General features: G+C 34.9%; 1 protein-coding gene and 1 long non-coding RNA gene across 2 annotated transcripts in view; one reads left to right on the top strand and one right to left on the bottom strand.

Moving 5' to 3' along the window:
- Positions 1-19,288, top strand: part of LOC123868993 — a 103,003-nt gene that overhangs the window by 68,397 nt on the left and 15,318 nt on the right. The window contains exons 5-7 of the mRNA XM_045911713.1: positions 3,576-3,674; positions 14,476-14,652; positions 15,415-15,537. Coding sequence (XP_045767669.1) covers positions 3,576-3,674; positions 14,476-14,652; positions 15,415-15,537 — 399 coding nt within the window. The remainder of the gene's footprint in view (positions 1-3,575; positions 3,675-14,475; positions 14,653-15,414; positions 15,538-19,288) is intronic.
- On the bottom strand, positions 874-19,232 carry LOC123869005. Its single transcript, XR_006796792.1, has 3 exons — positions 19,222-19,232; positions 18,511-18,514; positions 874-935 (listed from the first exon to the last, which is right to left on the bottom strand). It is a non-coding gene; the product is annotated as an uncharacterized LOC123869005 (long non-coding RNA).

Genomic DNA, 19,288 nt, shown 5'->3' with positions numbered 1-19,288 from the left:
AGCCGTCACCGCGCGGGGGGTAATCAGAGCGCCGCTAATTGTTGCCGTAATTGGCCGGGTTTCACTCACAATTATGACGGAAAACTGAATTATTAATACAATCTGGCCCACTTGGATATGGGCCATGTTTTGGTAAAAGCGAATAACTAACTGTAACTTAAGTCAACTGTAATATTGCCGCGGGGTTTTGAGGCCTTGAAGAGATTTTTAACAACGTAAAATGGGTAGTGAATATAAGAAAATTAGTGTTTTTAACGCATGACATGAGAAATGCGTGAGTCTAGGGAATTACCCATTTCTCCCTAAAATACACGTCGAGTTACAAGTCACCCACATTTTTACTTGGCAAGTGTTTTCACTTATTTTCCGCCTGAGTTAGTATCTTAGTATCTAGCTCTGCTTGTTAAAATTTACTTAGTTTACCATTTAAATACCATTTATCATTTTTTTACTATTTAAATGGTCAATCAGTAGGTATTTGAAACTATCCACGACCAAATAACATGGTTTCACTATATTTACGTAGTTTCTACCTATAGTTCAGTCAGTATGTAAGGCATAATTAGATGCCCTCCGAAAAAAGACATAAAAAAATCATTTTTTCCTATCGAAAATAGCGTTGAAACACTTTTTTGATCCATTAGCACCCTCTACTTTTTATATTTCAAGTCGGATGACGTCACTCCAATGACAAAAAATGTAGTTCGCAATGTTCTCTACATTTTTAATCTAGAAAACTTTTTCCTAAAACCAATAGTTTCCAAGAAAAAAGCATTTCAATTTTTTTTTATTCATTTTTTGAATTTCTCAAAATCAGCAATCAGCGCGACCTTTTTATTTTTCCTGTGACCTCTTGACATGCCCCCCTAACGATTTATTATGTCAAATTACGGTAGGTCTTTTTTCGGAGGGCAATTTACAAATTGACTGAACTACTAACTATCACTATAATCACATTGACTGCTAAAATAATGTTTTGTTCTATAGGACGTCGACATTTACTACTAATAAAATTTATTTTATCATTCGATTAATAAGATAAGGATAGATTATTATTCATCGGTTTTATCAATAATATCCGGATATCTCCCGGATGTCGATTAAATTAAGACAATATAAAATAAGTAGGTAAGCAATGAAAAACGAGTAAGTAATTTTATTTGTGTGTTTATTAATAAACTAATGAATAGAAGCCATGATTTATTACGACAAAGTGACACGAACAGTTAATGTGATATAAAATTGGCAAAGACCGGAAATGCTCATTTTAGCCAGGCAAAAGTGAACGCGTCCGGTAACGGATATCTAGGAATTTGTACGTATAAACATAAGAGCGCACTGCGATTTTTAGGGTTTCGTACCTCAAAAGGAAAAACGGAACCCTTATAGGATCACTTCATCCGTCCGTCCGTCGTGTCTGTCAAAAAAACGTATAGGGTACTTCCCGTTGACCTAGAATCATGTTTGGCATGTAGGTAGGTCTAAATAGCACAAGTAAAGGAATAAATTCGAAAACCGTGAATTTGAGGTTATATCATTAAAAAAAAATTTAAGTTTTCAAAGTAAGATAACTATACCAAGGGGGGTATCATATGAAAAGGCTTTACGTGTACATTCTAAAACAGATTTTTATTTATTTTTATGCATAATTGCATCATAATAGTTTTTGATTTATTGTGCAAAATGTCGAAAAAATACCCAATTACGGAACCCTTGGTGCGCAAGTCCAACTCGCACTTGGCCGGTTTTTTTGTGCAATAAATTTCTCTTGAGGGTTCCGTACCCGAAGGGTGCCAACGCAGACCACTAAACCTCCGCTGTCATGAAAATTAAAAAAAAATAAAGTGTTAATTTTTGTACTATGGTACAGAACCTCTCGTGTACGGTTCCGACTCGCACTTGACCGATTTTATGCGTATGATCACTTTCGGGTTATTTCGGATTGCCGTACCATCCCATCAGACTCTGAGAGTAAGGGAATGTAGAGTACACAATATTACGAGTTTGCGCATTAGTATGATTCACAGAAAATCCTAATAAGAAGAAGTCTTTTTCCTAATTCTCTGGTATAATTAGTATAGTGGGCAACTGTATACCTAGTCTATGCTGAGATTGACTGCCGTGGCCGAAATTGACTACTAAAAAAAAATAGTAGGTAGGTACCCATATAGTTAGTCATAGTAATCAAATAACTAATTTTATTGCGCTAATCAATTAAAATCAAAACAGCGAAATCGCATTAGAATAATTTTTTCTCCAACATTCCTACTTTTATACTTTAATTGTAAAAAAAAAATTAATTGACTCTATCAATTAGCAACCTATCAATCGTAATTATTTTTTACTATGGTACGAGTAGGTCCGCGTTCATAGTTACATGCGGTTAGTCATTTCAAGTTACACTATGCTTAATTATTAAGACTAGATTTAGAGTGAAAATGTCCTAGAGTTGCTAGAGAGTAGAGTAATCGATCGATGGAATAATAAATCGAATTATTATGAGACATATTTTTATAAAAATTATATATTAACATTATTGATGTAGTCGAATTTAAAATGTTTTCTGCTATATGTTCCTTCATAGCAGAAAATAGAGTAAATAATGTATAAGCATTAGCATACTAACATAAAATCATATAAAAAAAGTAAAGTATTTTACGAGTGTCTGGCGCTCATTAGGGAAGGTCTATGTTCAACACTGGACATCTAGGCTGGTGATGAGGATGAGACTCATAATCACCAAAGAAAAATTTACATTAGGTATATTTATCTATTTATATTTATTAACTTAAAAGATGTACACAGTTTTACATGAAATTACAAAGGATCGTAAATTGATAAGAAGAGTCCTAAACTTAAAATTTTCGATCAGTTTACGATGTTTTGTCTGATGTTGTTGCTGCGGTGTCAAAGAAACCTGCAGTATTAATGAAGGATTTGTGTGACAGCATAAAAGTGCAGTAAAAGGAAAATGGACAATGCATAGGTGTTTACTAAGTACGAAAAGCAAAATCCACGATTACGTTTTCTCGTTCATACACTCACTGGGACTTAACTTTTCAATCGCCAAACAAACTTTAACTGACGAATGAAATGGTAGATTTCCAATACCAACAAAAATTCAGTTTTCTATTATTATGTTACTTACTTATTTCTCAAAACGAAACAGTCTTTTGAATTGTTTCATAAGCGATGTGGTACCTTGAAGTTATCGTGGATAACTAGGTATCACATAACATAAATAAATAATAGGTACTTAAATAAATAAATAAATTTATTGAGCAAAACATAAGCACATTTTAAACACTGTTGAACAATGTATTAAGTCTAGGTTATTATACAATTAGGTACTTATCAAATTTTTCAATGACTAAAGTAGTTATAACCTCGTTTATTTATAGTATCATAAAAAGTGCAAGTTGTCTCCTACCTAAAATAGATAGAATTTAGATTAGATTTAATTTAATGCATCGATTTTTAGTATAATAACTTATCATTTTTCCAGCATTATTGTCGCAATAGGTACTGATACATAATTTAAATAGGAACATAATGTTATTTTTTCTCTATTTCAGGACAGCATGGCGATCCTCGTTGCGTTTACGTACCTCCGTCGACGGGTCAGACGTTTTTCTCATTTCGGATAGCGTACGCCAAGTGTGGTACTAAGCCTGGTAAGTTTTATCTAATAGTCTCTGAGTTATGGGGGGTCGAAAGCGGCTTGAAATGGTTCGTGTAATATACACACTGCCTTCTTCTTATTTCTTCTTCTTCTTCTTAAAAGTTCTTATAAGAATTTTTGTCTTATAAGAACTTGGCGAACTCACTGACGTGTGTCTTGATTTCTGTATTTTCCTACTACTTACTGATTATCGTTATTGAATTTCTTTTGTTAAGGACCTACGCTGATGAAGGAATATAAAAATCTGTCGCCTTTTAAAAACCCTTAGGGTTTTCGTCGTAAGTAGGTAGGTAGGTACTATTCGTTCATCATGTGTTATGTTATGTCATTATCAGTTTTTAAGTGATCAATTTTTGCTCTCAGAGGACAATAGTCCATCATCTGCATGGGCCCTTAACACTGTTGCCAGTAATGACATACAGCTTTAGAACATGGAGAGTAGCGATATGCTTGGAGTATAATCCATACTAATGTATCTGTCTGGCTGTTTGTTTATCTATTACTTTTTCACAGGCCATCCGTTTAACCGATTTTGAAAAAAAAAAATAGAATAGATTTAACGTATGTCCTGGAAAATCAACAAGTTCCCACAGGATTCAAAACTTATATCCACGCGGATAAAGTATGTGATTATTCTATCCGTTGGTCTATTCGGTTTATTCAGGCTGTGCAAATTCATCTGGTGTTTCATAATTTGCATTAAAGTAAAACCTTCTTCATACTTACTTGATTAACTTATTAAGTACTAGCTACTCGTAAATTTTATATTAACGAGCTATTGTCAGTTATTGGTGTCAAGACTCACTTGTTTATTATTAAGAAAATACAACTTTATCGTCGCTAATTCATTCACTTGGCACATTTAATATAACAGCTATTTTCCATCATTTGTTATAAATAGAGATTTCATTTCTAATATATGCAAGAATGCTTACAATCAAACACGATCGATAATATCTTCACTTCCGTCACATACAAGTAAATGGGAAACCAGAGTCGATATCATCAATCGGTATTTTTATCGGTAAAACTACGGGAATTTGCATCATGTAAAATTATGAAAATAGTTAGTTCATTTTTTGCAGGTTATTCCTCAATAATCTATACATATAATAAAATTGTAGAAAAGTGGTGTCTGTACAATGGAAATATATAAAAAAAAAGTAGCAGGGGTTGTTATTATATCGATGCCGAACCCGAAATTGTAATTAATTTTTTTTTGTCTGTTTGTCTGTTTGTCTGTGTGTTTGTGCACGCTAATCTCAGAAACGGCTTATTCGATTTACTTACGGTTTTCACTAATATATTGTAGTAAGCTTCACTTAGGATTTAGTGTTTATTTCATGTCAATCGGTTCATAAATAAAAAAGTTATGTCAATTTAAAGAATCACGGCGCCTCGCGCCTGAGCGTCCGTGGCTATATAAAGCGCGAAAAGTCACTATTCCACGCGAACGAAGTCGCGGGCACAGCTAGTAATTAATAATAATAGACGATCTTTCTAGTAATCTTAATTTTATATTCACATTAGTTTTTCCCGCGACTTCGTCCGTGTGAAATAATTTAGGCACTGGTTCTCAATGCCTTTCCTACCGAGAAAAATCAAAAAAAAAAAACTCGAGGGTTGCTCTTTTCAACGATTTGTTATACAAAATTATGCAGTGTATAAAAGTTATTGCAGTCTCGTCATAATTTCAGCTTTCTAAGTCCAAAAGTTTAGGTTGGCGTTAATGGGTCATTCAGCGGATGAGACATGTTCTTCAGCATTTAATAAGTTACTCGTACATACATAAAATGGCTTATATTTTACGATTATTTATTTCACATACAGCTACTTCCTATCTTAATATTGGGAGGTAGTGTCAATAGGTAATGGGACTGCCATTAAAGTCATGTAGGTAGGTACACTGGGGTTAGGTTACTCATTGTAAATTAAACATTTTATGCTTCCCACGCGTAACTTTATTCGTTTTTTAAGAAAAAAACTTCGAGATGAGATATCAGATAAATGTTTATCGTTTATTTACGCAAAATAATTCTGACGCAAAATGTGTGAAAATGACAACTAAAGATAAATAAAGATAACAGAAAGATCTTGAGAAAAAGTTTATTTTAAAGCAGAGTGTAGGTATTTCCATGCCGGTTCCATGCAAAGCTTCCTAATTTTATATCGCAAGGTTTTAAGAAGGATCATTATGAATTTATAAATGAATATACTTTTATTGTAAACCAAAAAATTATGAAAAACACATATAAAGCAAAACAAAAATATAAGTAGGACTAGGTAGGTACAACATGAATCATCATTATCAGTCTATAGCACCCCCTACAGGACAGGTCTCCTCTCAGAACGAGAAGAATATAGGCCATACACTAGCTATGCTTATCATCAGCCCACCTTGCTGGAGGGCGCCTCGCACTAAGCATCTGTACTTGTTCGTAGTTTCCACTTTAGAACTTTCAGGCTTCAGCGGCCATCACTCCTACGAGAGCAAAAATGACCTGCCCACGGCCAGTTTAACATGCTGATACTTTGGGATGTCAGTGACCTTGGTTCTCTTGCGGACCTCTTCATTTTGAATCTTATCTTCAGAGAAACTTTTAAAAGCCCTCTCCAAATATTTAATTAAACCTTCGATCGCTTGTTAAACATATCAAAACATATCAAAGATATAATATTTGAGTTGTGTTTCCTGTAAAAACAGCATGAAATAATCACAGCACTCAAATGAAGACGTAGTAACATTAAACGAAACGGTTATTTTCGTCATTACAAACGATAAGATCAAAATTAACAAAAATGTCAATTTGACACGCGACAACATTTTAGAGTTCCGTCAGGTTCCGTTCAAAATATGAATTAATCTTATCTCATGGGTTTCAGGAGTGCTTGATGGTAAAATATTGAAAACGAGAGAACAATTAATAAAGAATATAGGTATATGATACCTAAGTAGGTAGCTAGTTTTCACTTAGAAGTGTGAAAATTAATGGTGATTTTTGTATTTTGCGGTTTGCCAGATTCCCGTAAAAAAGTGTAAAGTGTCGTTCCGTATAGTTTTAAAGTAACACTAGCTCAATGATTTACATAATAATCTTGCAAATGAGACGCAAACTACGTTTGTATGGAAAGCGCTTCGGAGCTCGCTAATCGGTCAATCGGTTTCTAGATCGCTGACGGCATCGTAACTGCAATTTTATTTAAACCCCAATCTGTTTCAACACGGCATCTCACTATTACTTAGACGTAGGGTTGATACTAGCCACGGCCGAAGCCTCCCACCCCCAGGAATTCGCGGATCGCGACTTGATATGATTATGATTATATTAATTCACGCTTAACCGATTATTATGAAGCAGCAGTGTTAACAGCTGTCATTTCTTTTAATGACATCATAAACCCATTTACGTATTTGTCGGCTCGTTTAAAACCTTGAAGTAACATCCCGTTGCGATGTTTTTATCCTGATTTATGATATTAATTTGTGTGTTTTGTGTTTTATTTTTACTGACGCGTTTTCGAATGCTGTTTCGGAATTTTATGAAAGGGCAAAATGTGAAGTAACTTTAAATAATGTATGTCATACATATTACATACGAGTACATAGGTAATATATCTAAACTGTGTAACCCTGAAATTGTATAGTGAAAATTCTTTGCTAGGTGACCTGGCCTGGTTTTGCTTGGTTTTACTTAGAATCCTCTCATAGTGGAGATAGGTACACCTCCATTAAGAAAAGAGTTATAAAGAAAATCTACAGCAAAATTTCAAGTTTACCCAGCTGTGTAATTGTAGGAAGGTAGATACATTAGTAAAACTGTGTTTGTCTGTCTGTCTGTCTGGTACCATTCACTGCTGATCGATTTCGTAATTTGGCACAGAGTTAGCTTGTATCCCGCAGCAGACAGGCAAATTTTAACTGTTAAAAATTAAAGAATTCCCACGGCATTTAAAAAAAACTAAATCCACACGAACGGAGTCGAGCGTAATCATCTAGTCAGCTATAATTGAATAGGAATGGGACAAATTCACTCTCTTCACTGAAAGCTTGTATTTAGGAAACGCACATAGGCTATTTATATCCAGGAAAATCATAGAGTTCCCATGAATTATTAAAAACCTAAATTCAGGCCAACGAAGTCACTGATATCATCTAGTCAGCTATATCGAATAGGAAAGGAATTATTTTTCCCGCTTTCCCTCAACAGCGATAGTTTTATCCCGAAGACGTACATATGTCTATGCTACTTTTATCCCAGAAAGTCATATAATCATCATTTTAAAACCTAAATCCACACGGATGAAGTCGCGGTTATCATTTAGTGACTATATCGAATAGTAAAGGGACAAAAATTTTCCCACCATCTCTCAAGATTTCACCATAATTTATAGCCATCAAAGATTGAACTTAAATACAATTATTTACTCAAGTTCTTTTGACTTCTATTAAAAGATAACTTAATCTATTGTGATGGTGATGTATTGTGTGGTGTAGATTCAAATTAACAATACTTTGCCGTCGACATTGTAACAAATTATCGCACTTACTGGCAATCATAAGTACATTTGTTATGGTTCTGTAAAAACAGTTCAAGCTAGAATAGGCTCTACTTTAAATGTATAAGTATTCAAATAGCATAGCAAAGTAAATCTATTCGTCGGTGTACAAGACATACGGCTTATAGAACTGACCACCTACGAACTTTAAGAAAGGTATAAATAGAATCTACTCAGCAAAGGGATAGAAAGGTGATATTTTCTACGTAGCATTAGTTCGATAGCATAAGCCTGATTAAAGGCATGAACCTATGCAATATTACGTAAGATTAGAAAGAAAGGAATATAAATGGAGGAAAATAAAAGGAAAATGTCTACCTGTCTGTCTGTTACCTTTTCTTTAATTTTTGTAGTATTTAGTATAATAAGGTAGTAGTAGAAATCCAAATTTATTGTTCCGTTGCGGCGTGATTGAAGGACAAACAAAACACGTCTTCCCATTTTTAATATTAGTATGTTTAAGTTGGAAATATGTAATATGTAGGTATCTATTTATTTATGTATTCATTCTCATTTATACTATAGAATAGAAGCCTTGCGAAGCCGGGTCATTGTCAGCGTACCAAGTAGAAATCATTTTTAACCCCCGACCCAAAAAGAGGGGTGTTATAAGTTTGACGTGTATACCTATCTGTGTATGTGTTTTTTTTTTTTGTTGAATTTAGTTTTTTTTGTTTGAAGGGTGGCTTGATCGAGAGTGTTCTTAGCTATAATCCAAGAAAATTGGTTCAGCCGTTTGAAAGTTATCAGCTCTTTTTTAGTTACTGTAACCATCACTTGACGGGGTGTTATAAATTTTTAATTTACACTTGTTACAAGAAATTTGATCGTATAACTTATCGAAGTTAACAATTCACATAAACGCAGGCACTTCGCGGATATTATTTATGTGACATTTAAATCGGAGACTCAAGCAAGACTGCATTCCCTAACGCCGTTTCCGGTGTAAGGTTTACGTATGTGTGTATGAGTTATGGTTGTCACCTATGCTACGAGTATACTTAGGTACTTACCTAAGTTTTATAATCGTTCATCATTAGGCTTTTCATAAAAAACTAGTTCCAGTCAGATGTGACCGCAGCAAAGCGCTAACTGTTATGGGAACAAGTTTAAATTAAAAATTTATAACACCCCCGACAAGTGAAGGTTACAGTAACTAGAAAAGAGCTGATAACTTACAAAAGGCTGAATCGATTTGCTTGGATTATAGCTAAGAACACTCTAGATCAAGCCACATTTCAAACAAAAAAAAACTAAATTAAAATCGGTTCATTAGTTTAGGAGATACGATGCCACAGACAGATACACAGATACACACGTCAAACTTATAACACCCCGCTTTTTGGGTCGGGGGTTAAAAAGAGGTATCGTTTCTAATGTTGTAAATTGTTAAATCCAATTGCATTCTCTTGACAGATAAAGACAAAAGCTGAAACTGCCCCAAATATTATCAAAATTAGTCCAGTAGATTTCAATCTCCAGATTTTTGACTATACCCATGCAAAAATCACGTCGATCCACGATGCGACACCATTGAAGGACAAACCAACAAACAACAAACTTTCGCATTTATAATAATTATGAGTTATGATTCTTCAAGCCCTAGGGAGCAACCCTAGCAAGAGTAGCTACTAAGCACCTATGCTACGTTTTTCATTCAAGTGACAAGATTTCTGTTTCATATAAGAGTGGAAGACGTCTGTGCAGATAAACCTCCTAAAATCACTTAATCGTGGTTTGATCAAAAGCTCTGGTATGACTTTTTAAGTTAACGTTAAGAGCGGTTGATGCCTAGCTCGCTCTACAAAAGCTAGTTTTGTTTGGTTAGAATATTAACCAATCAAACTTAATGAAATTTCGTAGACACGTCGTAGAAACAAAGATGTGACTTTAATCTACACATTATATGTTTGTAAAATTATTACATATGTTTATATAACGTGTCAACACATTGGGGTCGATTGGTTAAATATTCAAATGAAAACCAAACAATGTTTACAAAAATATGGAGAGCGCTAGGAAAACTTCTCTTGAAAACCTGTCATTTACTATGGACAAGAAACTTACGAGTAACATCAGATTTATATTGCGCAATAATCACTGTACCACCAAAACTAAGCTGTCTTTATTTTAATTCCTTGTCCATTGATATAATGATTTGTGAATCCTACCCATTTAAAAAAAATCCGCTCTAAATTATTCAAATGCAACTGGTAAAAGAATGAAAGAACATACCTAATAAACAATAAAAATTATCTTGATTGCAACTGAGAATCATTAAAAGTGAAAAAAGCTCACCTTAAAGTTCCACACACATTAAATTAAAAGCTCTGTGACTTAGCGAGCTGATAAAAACAATTCATTACTACATCGCTAAAACCGTGTGTAATTATCAGCGTAGCCATTTAGCGATATATCACCCGTCCAGGTTCCACGGTACGTCAGTCTCATTTTAACAAAGTGAAGTCAGTTCTTAGGGTTCCGTACCCGTAGCTAACGAGAATTTATTACTAAGCTTCCGTTGTCCGTTCGTCCGTCCGTCTGTCCGGCTGTATTTCGTGAACCGAAATAGCTACAGAGATGAAATTTCACAGAATGTGTATTTTATTGCCGTTATAGAATAGAATAGATTTCTATACAAATAAACTTTTACAAGTGCTTTTGAATCGTCAAATTAATTTACCACTGGTTCGGAATGCCGTTCCTACCGAGAAGAACCAGCAACAACAACAAATAATAAAAATTTCAAAATGGCCGCCATGAAAATATTATGTAAATAAATATTTCTTGTACGATGGTACGGAACCCTTCGTGTGCGAGTCCGACTCGCACTTGACCGGGTTTTTCTCGTTCCGATTCCTAGTCTTGTCCCCTAGTGTGGAGTAACGGGCGACCCGCGCCTTCTGCGAACGTAGCGAGTTGCGTGCTCATTGTTTCTAAGAATCGCTACCCGCCACACCGCATAGCACCGCACCCGGGGCCCATATTCCCGCAACAGCCCGGCATGGAGACGCCAATCCTGCATCCACTAACTTCGAGCGCATTTCCTTCCCGACTCAACTGAGTATAAACGACTTTAAGCGCACTCCTCGAACGTTGACACGCCGCGACAATGTAAATTCAGTTTTATGACTTAGAATATAGAGTTTAGATTTGACGTTTATAACGAGATTGATGTCCTAATGAACGACGGTAGCGAAAGAGAGGCAGCTGCCACTGCTTGAGGGCGATAATCGCTTGCGCGTTCTTGGAAGCGACTCGGCTTCTGGTCCGATCCGCGTTCCTCGGTCGACTTCAACTTTTTGCGCGAGTTCATCCGCGTATAGCGCTAGCAATAATAAGGGTTTGAAAATTAAATACTTTTATTTCAATTATGTTTATCATGTCTCTTGATGTCAAGAGTATGCTAAAACTAAGAATAGTTTTAGTCATACTCTTGACATTAATAGACTGGTTCCCTTAGGAAAGAAGGCAAATCGACAGGCTAGGTTAAATGTGGTTGTTTCTATAATGCAAGAGTGAATAGGCATCTTCTAGGCAAGCGCGACCCGACCTTAGACCTCATCATTCGATAGGCACACTGCGTCTCAGGCATGATTGTCGCCAAGCGCAAGCCTATCTCCTAATCAAAAAACAAATTGACCTACAAATGACAGTCAAACTCCAAATTTTTTAAAGGTCAATTTTGGTAACTGAGAAGAAAAGAAAGAAAAAAGAAAATGACTTTACTCGATGTTAGGTGACATCATAAGCTCTGAATCTGAACATGACAAAACTGGATAGACGCCTATAAGGGTTGTAAGGAACAAAACGGTATAATTGCGCGTAGTAAAAGTTTACAAAGCGAGTTCAGTCCATTTTGACAATTTTTCTGTTAAAATGAACTGAATGAAAGCTGTTGAAACTTTACTTTAATTAAGTAGGTAACTATACCGTTTTTATCAAAATCATGAATTTTGGACTCAATTTTTCGTTGTTTTTCTTTAAAAAAAGGTTTGTTTCCGGTAATCAAAATCATCAACTTCGGACTCAATTTTGGTACAGTTTTAGGCCGTTTTGCTTGAAATTGAGTTAAGTAGACCAAAAACGTCAGGATTAAAGAAAACTATTTTGATCAGAAGTGTACCTAATCACACCGTTTTCTTCGCCAGCTCCTATAGTCTAACATCAGTCGTCATCAGTTTCTACGCATACCTATGTAATAACTAGAAATGAAAGTGTAATAAACTTTTAACAGAAAAGTCCCCCGCTGAGGGTCATAATAGGCTATTTAGTGAATGTTTCGTAATAACTTTCCACCAACGCACCAGTTTTCATTATCCTATAAATCATTAACGTTAACGATGTGTTGTCAACATTTATCAATTCTAGAATCAACATAATAAATACTTTTATGTATGTTATAAATAAAAATAATATTACTGCATGAAACGTAAAGGCCAGTTTCAGATGTTGTTGTACCTATCTAGTTGAAATAAAATTATGGCTATGATGGTTGCATAAGTAAATTGCATTCTCAACCGATGGACGTCTACTGCTGGACATGGAGGTCACTATTCTATCACCTTGGGACCCCAACATCTATCGGTTTTTCGAATCACAAAATTCAAATTCAAATTTAAAAATATTTTTATTCAGTTAAACTTTTACAAATACTCAGCGGGCGATAAACAGTTTCTCTACTTGACCAAATTAGAAATGAGAAGATCCGTAGCAGAACCAAAGTAGATAACGGCAATGGTCAGGGCACATAGTTCGAAAATTTCAACTATTTGACCTTTAAGGTGCCCACGCACTTGAACTGAACTGCAGCTGAACAGCGCGTCGCGTCAGCGCCCTGCACAATATTCTCTCCAGCCGCGACGCGCGTACGTCACTGCGCTGACGCGACGCGCTGTTCAGCTGCAGTTCAGTTCGAGTGCGTGGGCACCTTTAAACTTAATCGTACAAATAATTACTGACTAATTGTGCAACACAGTTTTGCTTTTTTTAACGCCTGATCTGGAACTGGTCCTAGAAGTCGGTTGTTTTTTTGTCATTCGTGATAACCATTAAGTATATTTTTTATTAGAAGTGCAAAGTGCAACAAACTTACGGCCCTCTCCGTCATAAATCACCCGCTTTAACCTTTATGGTCTCTGAGAATGGTGCTAATCTTAGTCGAGAGTACCAAAGTTCAATCTGGTAAAGTTAACTTAGGTATTGACAAATAGGTGCATATTTTTTTCAAAAATCTAAATGTTATTCCTTGACTCTTAGCAAAATCATCATTATCATCATCTCTCAACTCATCGACAGCTCACTACATGCTGCGCGAGGGTTTCATCTCAGAATGACAATGGTTTAGATTCTCGTCTGCCGCGTTGGCTAAGTGCGGATTGGCATATTTCACACATGTTTGAAAATACTATGGAGAGCTCACAGGCATTCCGGTTTTCTCACGATATTTTCCTTCCAAGTTTTTTAGCTCGAAAGTTACACTAGGGTCTTTGGAAAGGATGGGACCAGAATTTTAGGAGTGGCATTTCTGAGGGTCCTCTTTTGGCACTCTGCCGGAAAAGTCTTTTCACCAATAGCTGCGACGCGCTGATCCCAATTAGATCTATTAGCCTATTCAACTGCCAAACATCTTCGAAGCTTGTATTTTATGAATAGACTTGACCGCAGATCGACATATCAAAGGTGCAATTTGTAACACCCTGCTAAATGGGTAGGTAGATACATTGTATCATTATGAAACATGCATCTGGAGTTAGTGATTAAACTAGATAACGTATCATCCCTCGATGGAAGAAATTGCGGAGTATTTGGTTACTGAATACTTTTTTTTTAATATTTTTATTTATTTTTAAGGGCTTTTATACAATCTGCATAATATGACAGTCCTCAATAGGTACTTGATTCTTAAAAAGGTACTAATTTACGCCGGTGCTGTTTTAGTGCAGAGCTTTAGTTTAGCTTTTATTCCGTGAAAACTCTTTTGATTTTCCGGCATAAAAGTATCCTGTAAACAAAAATGATAATTTTTGTCAAGATTCTTAAAAGGTACAGGCAGACAAGCAGATACACTTTTGCATTTATAGTTTTAGTAGGTAGGTATGGTAGGTTAAGTAGGTGGAATGTATTTAGTGTATTATTTAGGATTTAGCTCTAGAATAATGGTAGTAGTAATTATACTAGATCAGTACGAATTTTGCCAGCGAAGAAATCCATGTTCCCTTATCCTTTATTTCCAGATCTCCACGGCCAGTTCTATGAGAACACAGTGGTAGTGCAATATGATAAAGACTTACTAGAGGTGTGGGACGAGGCGAAGAGGTTACGATGTGAATGGTTCAACGACTATGAGAAGACAGCCTCCAAGCCGCCAATGGTTATCGCTGATTTGGATGTCGTACAGCTGGATTTCAGAGGTGAGACTTTTGATACCCTTTGCTTGGCTGCGTGAGAACTGTTCTGGTATATCTAGATAATATAAATGGTGCAATGGTGGTTTGAATTGGTCAGCAACTTCAATAGGCTGGTAAAGAGTCCCCATATTTTAGAGCATTTATCATAGGTGGCGTTTTATGCAAAGATGCATATAAACACCAGCCACTAGTGTTTACGTAATCTGGGCCGCTGTTACATCTAGCATAGGAATTTTTCGTCGATTTTTGAGTACGAATGTACGAGCTTTGCCTGTCTAGAGTTTTATAATGCTTAGGTAATAATTACTTGCACTTGCACTGAAGAAAACTATTTCCTAGTTTCTTTTCTTTCATAATAATTATAAGTAAAGTGTTCAATTTATGTTAATAGAATCACACCTTACTGTATGTAAGGAAGGGTTAAATTGTTTTTCATGCACCACAAAATTGCATTGCTTGATAAAATTGTGGGACTTTGTAAAAAGTATTTCTAAGACTGAAGCCTACATTACAGATCTTTGGTTGTTTACCAAGTATTAATCATGCGTTAATATATTTCTAGCAATTTTACGATTGAAATCCATCCAATCCATCAAACTTGAAAATTTTAAATATCTCCTATTAAACAAAACGTTTTTTTTTTTTTAAAGAATGCTCCCCTTTCCCCTCCAATTAAGCGTAAAGCTTGTGCCAGGAATGGGTACGACAATTTGTAAATATAGGTTCTTACAACCATTGTATTTAAAACTAATAGTTTGTTAACAGGAGACAACGTTGACTGCTGGATGGAGATCCAGGCTGGCAAGGGACCGTGGGCGCCGCCAGTGTCTGGCATTGTTCCTCTCGGATCCACATTGACATTGGTTGTTGCCATCAATGATTACCGAGGTATGTAGTTCATATAAGTTCTATCCTAATGTAACGCATAGATCTAGAATCTTCTCAATGTATCTAGCATTTGCAGCAACCCGTGCTCTAGTGTCCCTACCTCAGGAGTCGTCTTACTAAAATGGCGATTACATAAAGACCGAATAAAATATGGCACTGTTGCTGAAACGACGTAAAGTCCGAAAATCTTACCTACCTAGCTTATAAAACTTAGATTGGGACTGTCTTATTACACAACTAGCTGATACCCGCGACTTCGTTCGCGTGGATGTAGGTTTTTAAAATTCCCGTGGGAACTCTTTGACTTTCCGGGATAAAAAGTAGCCTATGTGCTAATCCAGGGTATAATCTATCTCCATTCTAAACAACCCAATCCGTCCAGTATTTTTTGCGTGAAGGAGTAACAAACATACACACACATACAAACTTTCTCCTTTATAATATTAAGTGTGAAGTACACAAAGGTATGTCGGTGGTACAGGGCTAGTTAACATTCCGGGGACGATCATAGGCTACTTTTTTATAATTTTAGGCTTACTTTATATACTAGATCCACACGGACGAAGTCGCGGGCATCACCTAGTTTACCATAACTTAATGACCTTGAATTAACTGAACAATAATTCCAACGATTCTCGAATTAGGGAGAAGTCAATTGTTGTAGTAAAAGTAGAAAAGTCAATTCTTTTAGACGCGTTGTACCTTCTTACTTTATCGGTATTTACAATACATATATGTATACGTCTTCCTCTTTTAGTGTAAATAACACTAAGTTAGAACGTAAGTTTATTGCACTTAAACATCTGTCGCTTATAAATTAAGAAAGTACTCTGCACATAGCAATACTATGTGAGTTATTCACGAAGAACCTTTACTGATAACCTCGTGGGACTTTCAATACGTACCAAGACATTGAGTTAAGAGCATTCATCCTTGGGACCACTTCGCACGTTTAGGCAATGCAAAAAAATGCAATGATTAACAAAATAAAAGGGGTCAAAATTGCTCAAAAACGAGCTATCTATTCTATCTCAGAAGTTAACAGTTAGTAGTTAGTTATCTACGTAAGCACTAAGCAGTAAGCGCTGAGCCTTTCTGCCCTGGGTTGTAATTGGAGAAACGTTTTTCTCTTTCGTATTGAAGCACCATCAGGATGGAGAACTGTCATTGATTTAGGAGAAATCAAATTAATTTGTTCTGTGGGGCTGTGTGTCTTAAAAATTGCCTGTATCAAAATATACAATGATGTAATAAAAATATTTACCATAAAAATAAAGTAATACCTATTTTATTGACAGACGGAGGTATTAGTGCAGCATTGCGTGATATTATCACCTCTAGTATAGTACCTCCTTGTACAAAGGGAACAGTCGTTAAGTGAACAATTCTTAACAAATGGACTTTGAAAGCAATAAAGTAACTTTGAGGTCAGAGTTCTCTAAAGTTGATTATTTCTCATTTAGGTAACAAGTTAGGTTACATCATAGTGTACCACCTACCTATTCAGTTTTAAAAGCAATAACAAAGTTCTCTGGATAAAAATGTTTATCCATTCAGTTACGCTTAAGTTTTAAGTACACAGCCAAAGAAGCATTTAAATTATATATATTGTAGGTATGTTTCTATAATTAAGGATTACCTAAATTTTAGATTCCCAAAAAATTAAAAATACCGTTATTTTTATTAATTAAGTAAAATATTATAATTCATAACATTATTTAAGATCTGTTTTAATCATATATTATTAAGTACTAATTAAATAAAAAAAGACAATTTGCTACAATACAAGATGTCGTCTTATTCAGTTTTGTAGTACCTATAACTTACATTCAATTGTAATCACAATACTTGAATTGAAAAACGTTCAATTAATGCATCGATATAAATAATTTTGTGTATATTTAGAAGCAATTTATCACGCAGCTCACACAAAAACTGTATTTTTCTAACATTTTATTGGTCCAATCTTGGTTCAAATTCAAGAATATGGGTACCAAACTTACCAGTCTAGTTTTGATAAATATTCAAACATTTATAACTCGTTCGTTTTTTAAATTAAAGCGGTAAAAGAGTAGTCTTTGCATGGAAAATATAAAATATGTGAATAAATTAAAAATTAGCCCTCTTAAGAGCAAGTTTAGAAGACTAATTTAAGATTAATTTAATTAAGATTAATTAATTTTAATAATTTGTTAAGAAAAATTTAATTTTTTATCTGTGGATATTTTTTGTAATTTATTAAATTATGGTACCTATTAGGTATTATGTTGGTAATTCTTGTCTATTAATTATTAATTATGTATTCCACGCAAGTATGAACAGTACAGTGAGGCTTACTTAGGTTAATTATAAGTTTTCTTGTAACATGTACAATATATTGTTGTAATAATATAAATGCGAAAGGATGTATGTATGTTTGTCTGTCTAATGCCTTTTCACGGCTCAACTGCCGATGATGAACTGATTTTGATGAAATTTGGAAAAGAAATAGTTGATATCTTGGAGACAGATATAGGATATTTTTTATATCTCAGAAAATCAGACAGTTCCCTCGGGATTTCCAAATTGCGGGTACCAGCTAATTATCAAAAAAGTTGTGATTGTATTGCCCAAAATATTACTCTTCTGAAGAGTATCTAGTATCCATCGATTTTACCCATCTCAACATCTTTCGTTCATAAGTTTAAATTAAAAAATTATAACACCCCCGGCAATAAAGATTACAGTAACTAGAAAAGAGCTGATAACTTTCAAACGGCTGAACCGATTTTCTTGGATTATAGCTAAGAACACTCTCGATCAAGCCACCTTTCAAACAAAAACAAACTAAATTAAAATCGGTTCATTAGTTTAGGAGCTACGATGCCACAGACAGATACACAGATACAAACGTCGAACTTATAACACCCCTTTTTTGGGTCGGGGGTTCAAAAACAAGGAATAGCAAGGATTTTATAAACAACTGCTTATTACTATTCTAAGAGTAGATACCTACATAGATAATAACGATGTACATGGTTTACTAGTTTTAATAGCGGCATTAATATCTGTTTAAGTCTACTAAAGTAAATTACGGTCGTAACTTTTAAGTGTATACAAGTAGTTTATATTAGTGGTTTAATCAAGAAGATACTTAAAAATATTTTTTGATTTCTCTGTGCTTTCTCTTATTTTGCAATTCAGTGTTATTTCTAAATTCTTATAGTCATTTTGTTTGAAGATTTTTGCTTTAAAAGATAAGTGACGCGCATAATTGCACATTTTACAAGTACCTCGGTAGGTATAGGTTGTAAAGCAAAGTTTTTATCTTACCTTCTCTCTTGCATTCATTTTCCATTGAGTTATTATCTTCTTTGATTACACCTGCGTCTTGAACAAAAAATGTAGGAAAAAAATACGATTATAGATCTATACTAACATTATGTCTGTCTGTCTACCTGATATGCCTGTTACGCTTTTACAATCCAGTTACCCGATTTCGCCATTTGGCAAGGAGGTAGTTTACATCATGGGGACGGTCATAGGATCCCGGAAAATCAAAGCGTTCCCGCGAGATTTCATAGAAACCTAATACACGTTGACGAAAACGTGACCTTTAGCTAGTACCTACCTACCCAATAAGTTGTTAATTTACAGTCCTTATCTATACTAATAAATAAAATTGAATCTATAAAATAAAGAGACAAAGTATTTTCAATATTAATTAGCAGAGTAAGTATGTACCTACAAGACTAAAATTAATAGATAATAC

This window comes from Maniola jurtina, chromosome 10 (genome assembly GCF_905333055.1).
Source record: "Maniola jurtina chromosome 10, ilManJurt1.1, whole genome shotgun sequence".
Taxonomy (NCBI): domain Eukaryota; kingdom Metazoa; phylum Arthropoda; class Insecta; order Lepidoptera; family Nymphalidae; genus Maniola; species Maniola jurtina.
The sequence above is the reverse complement of the archived record's forward strand: the minus strand, read 5'-3'. Positions and strand labels throughout refer to the sequence as shown.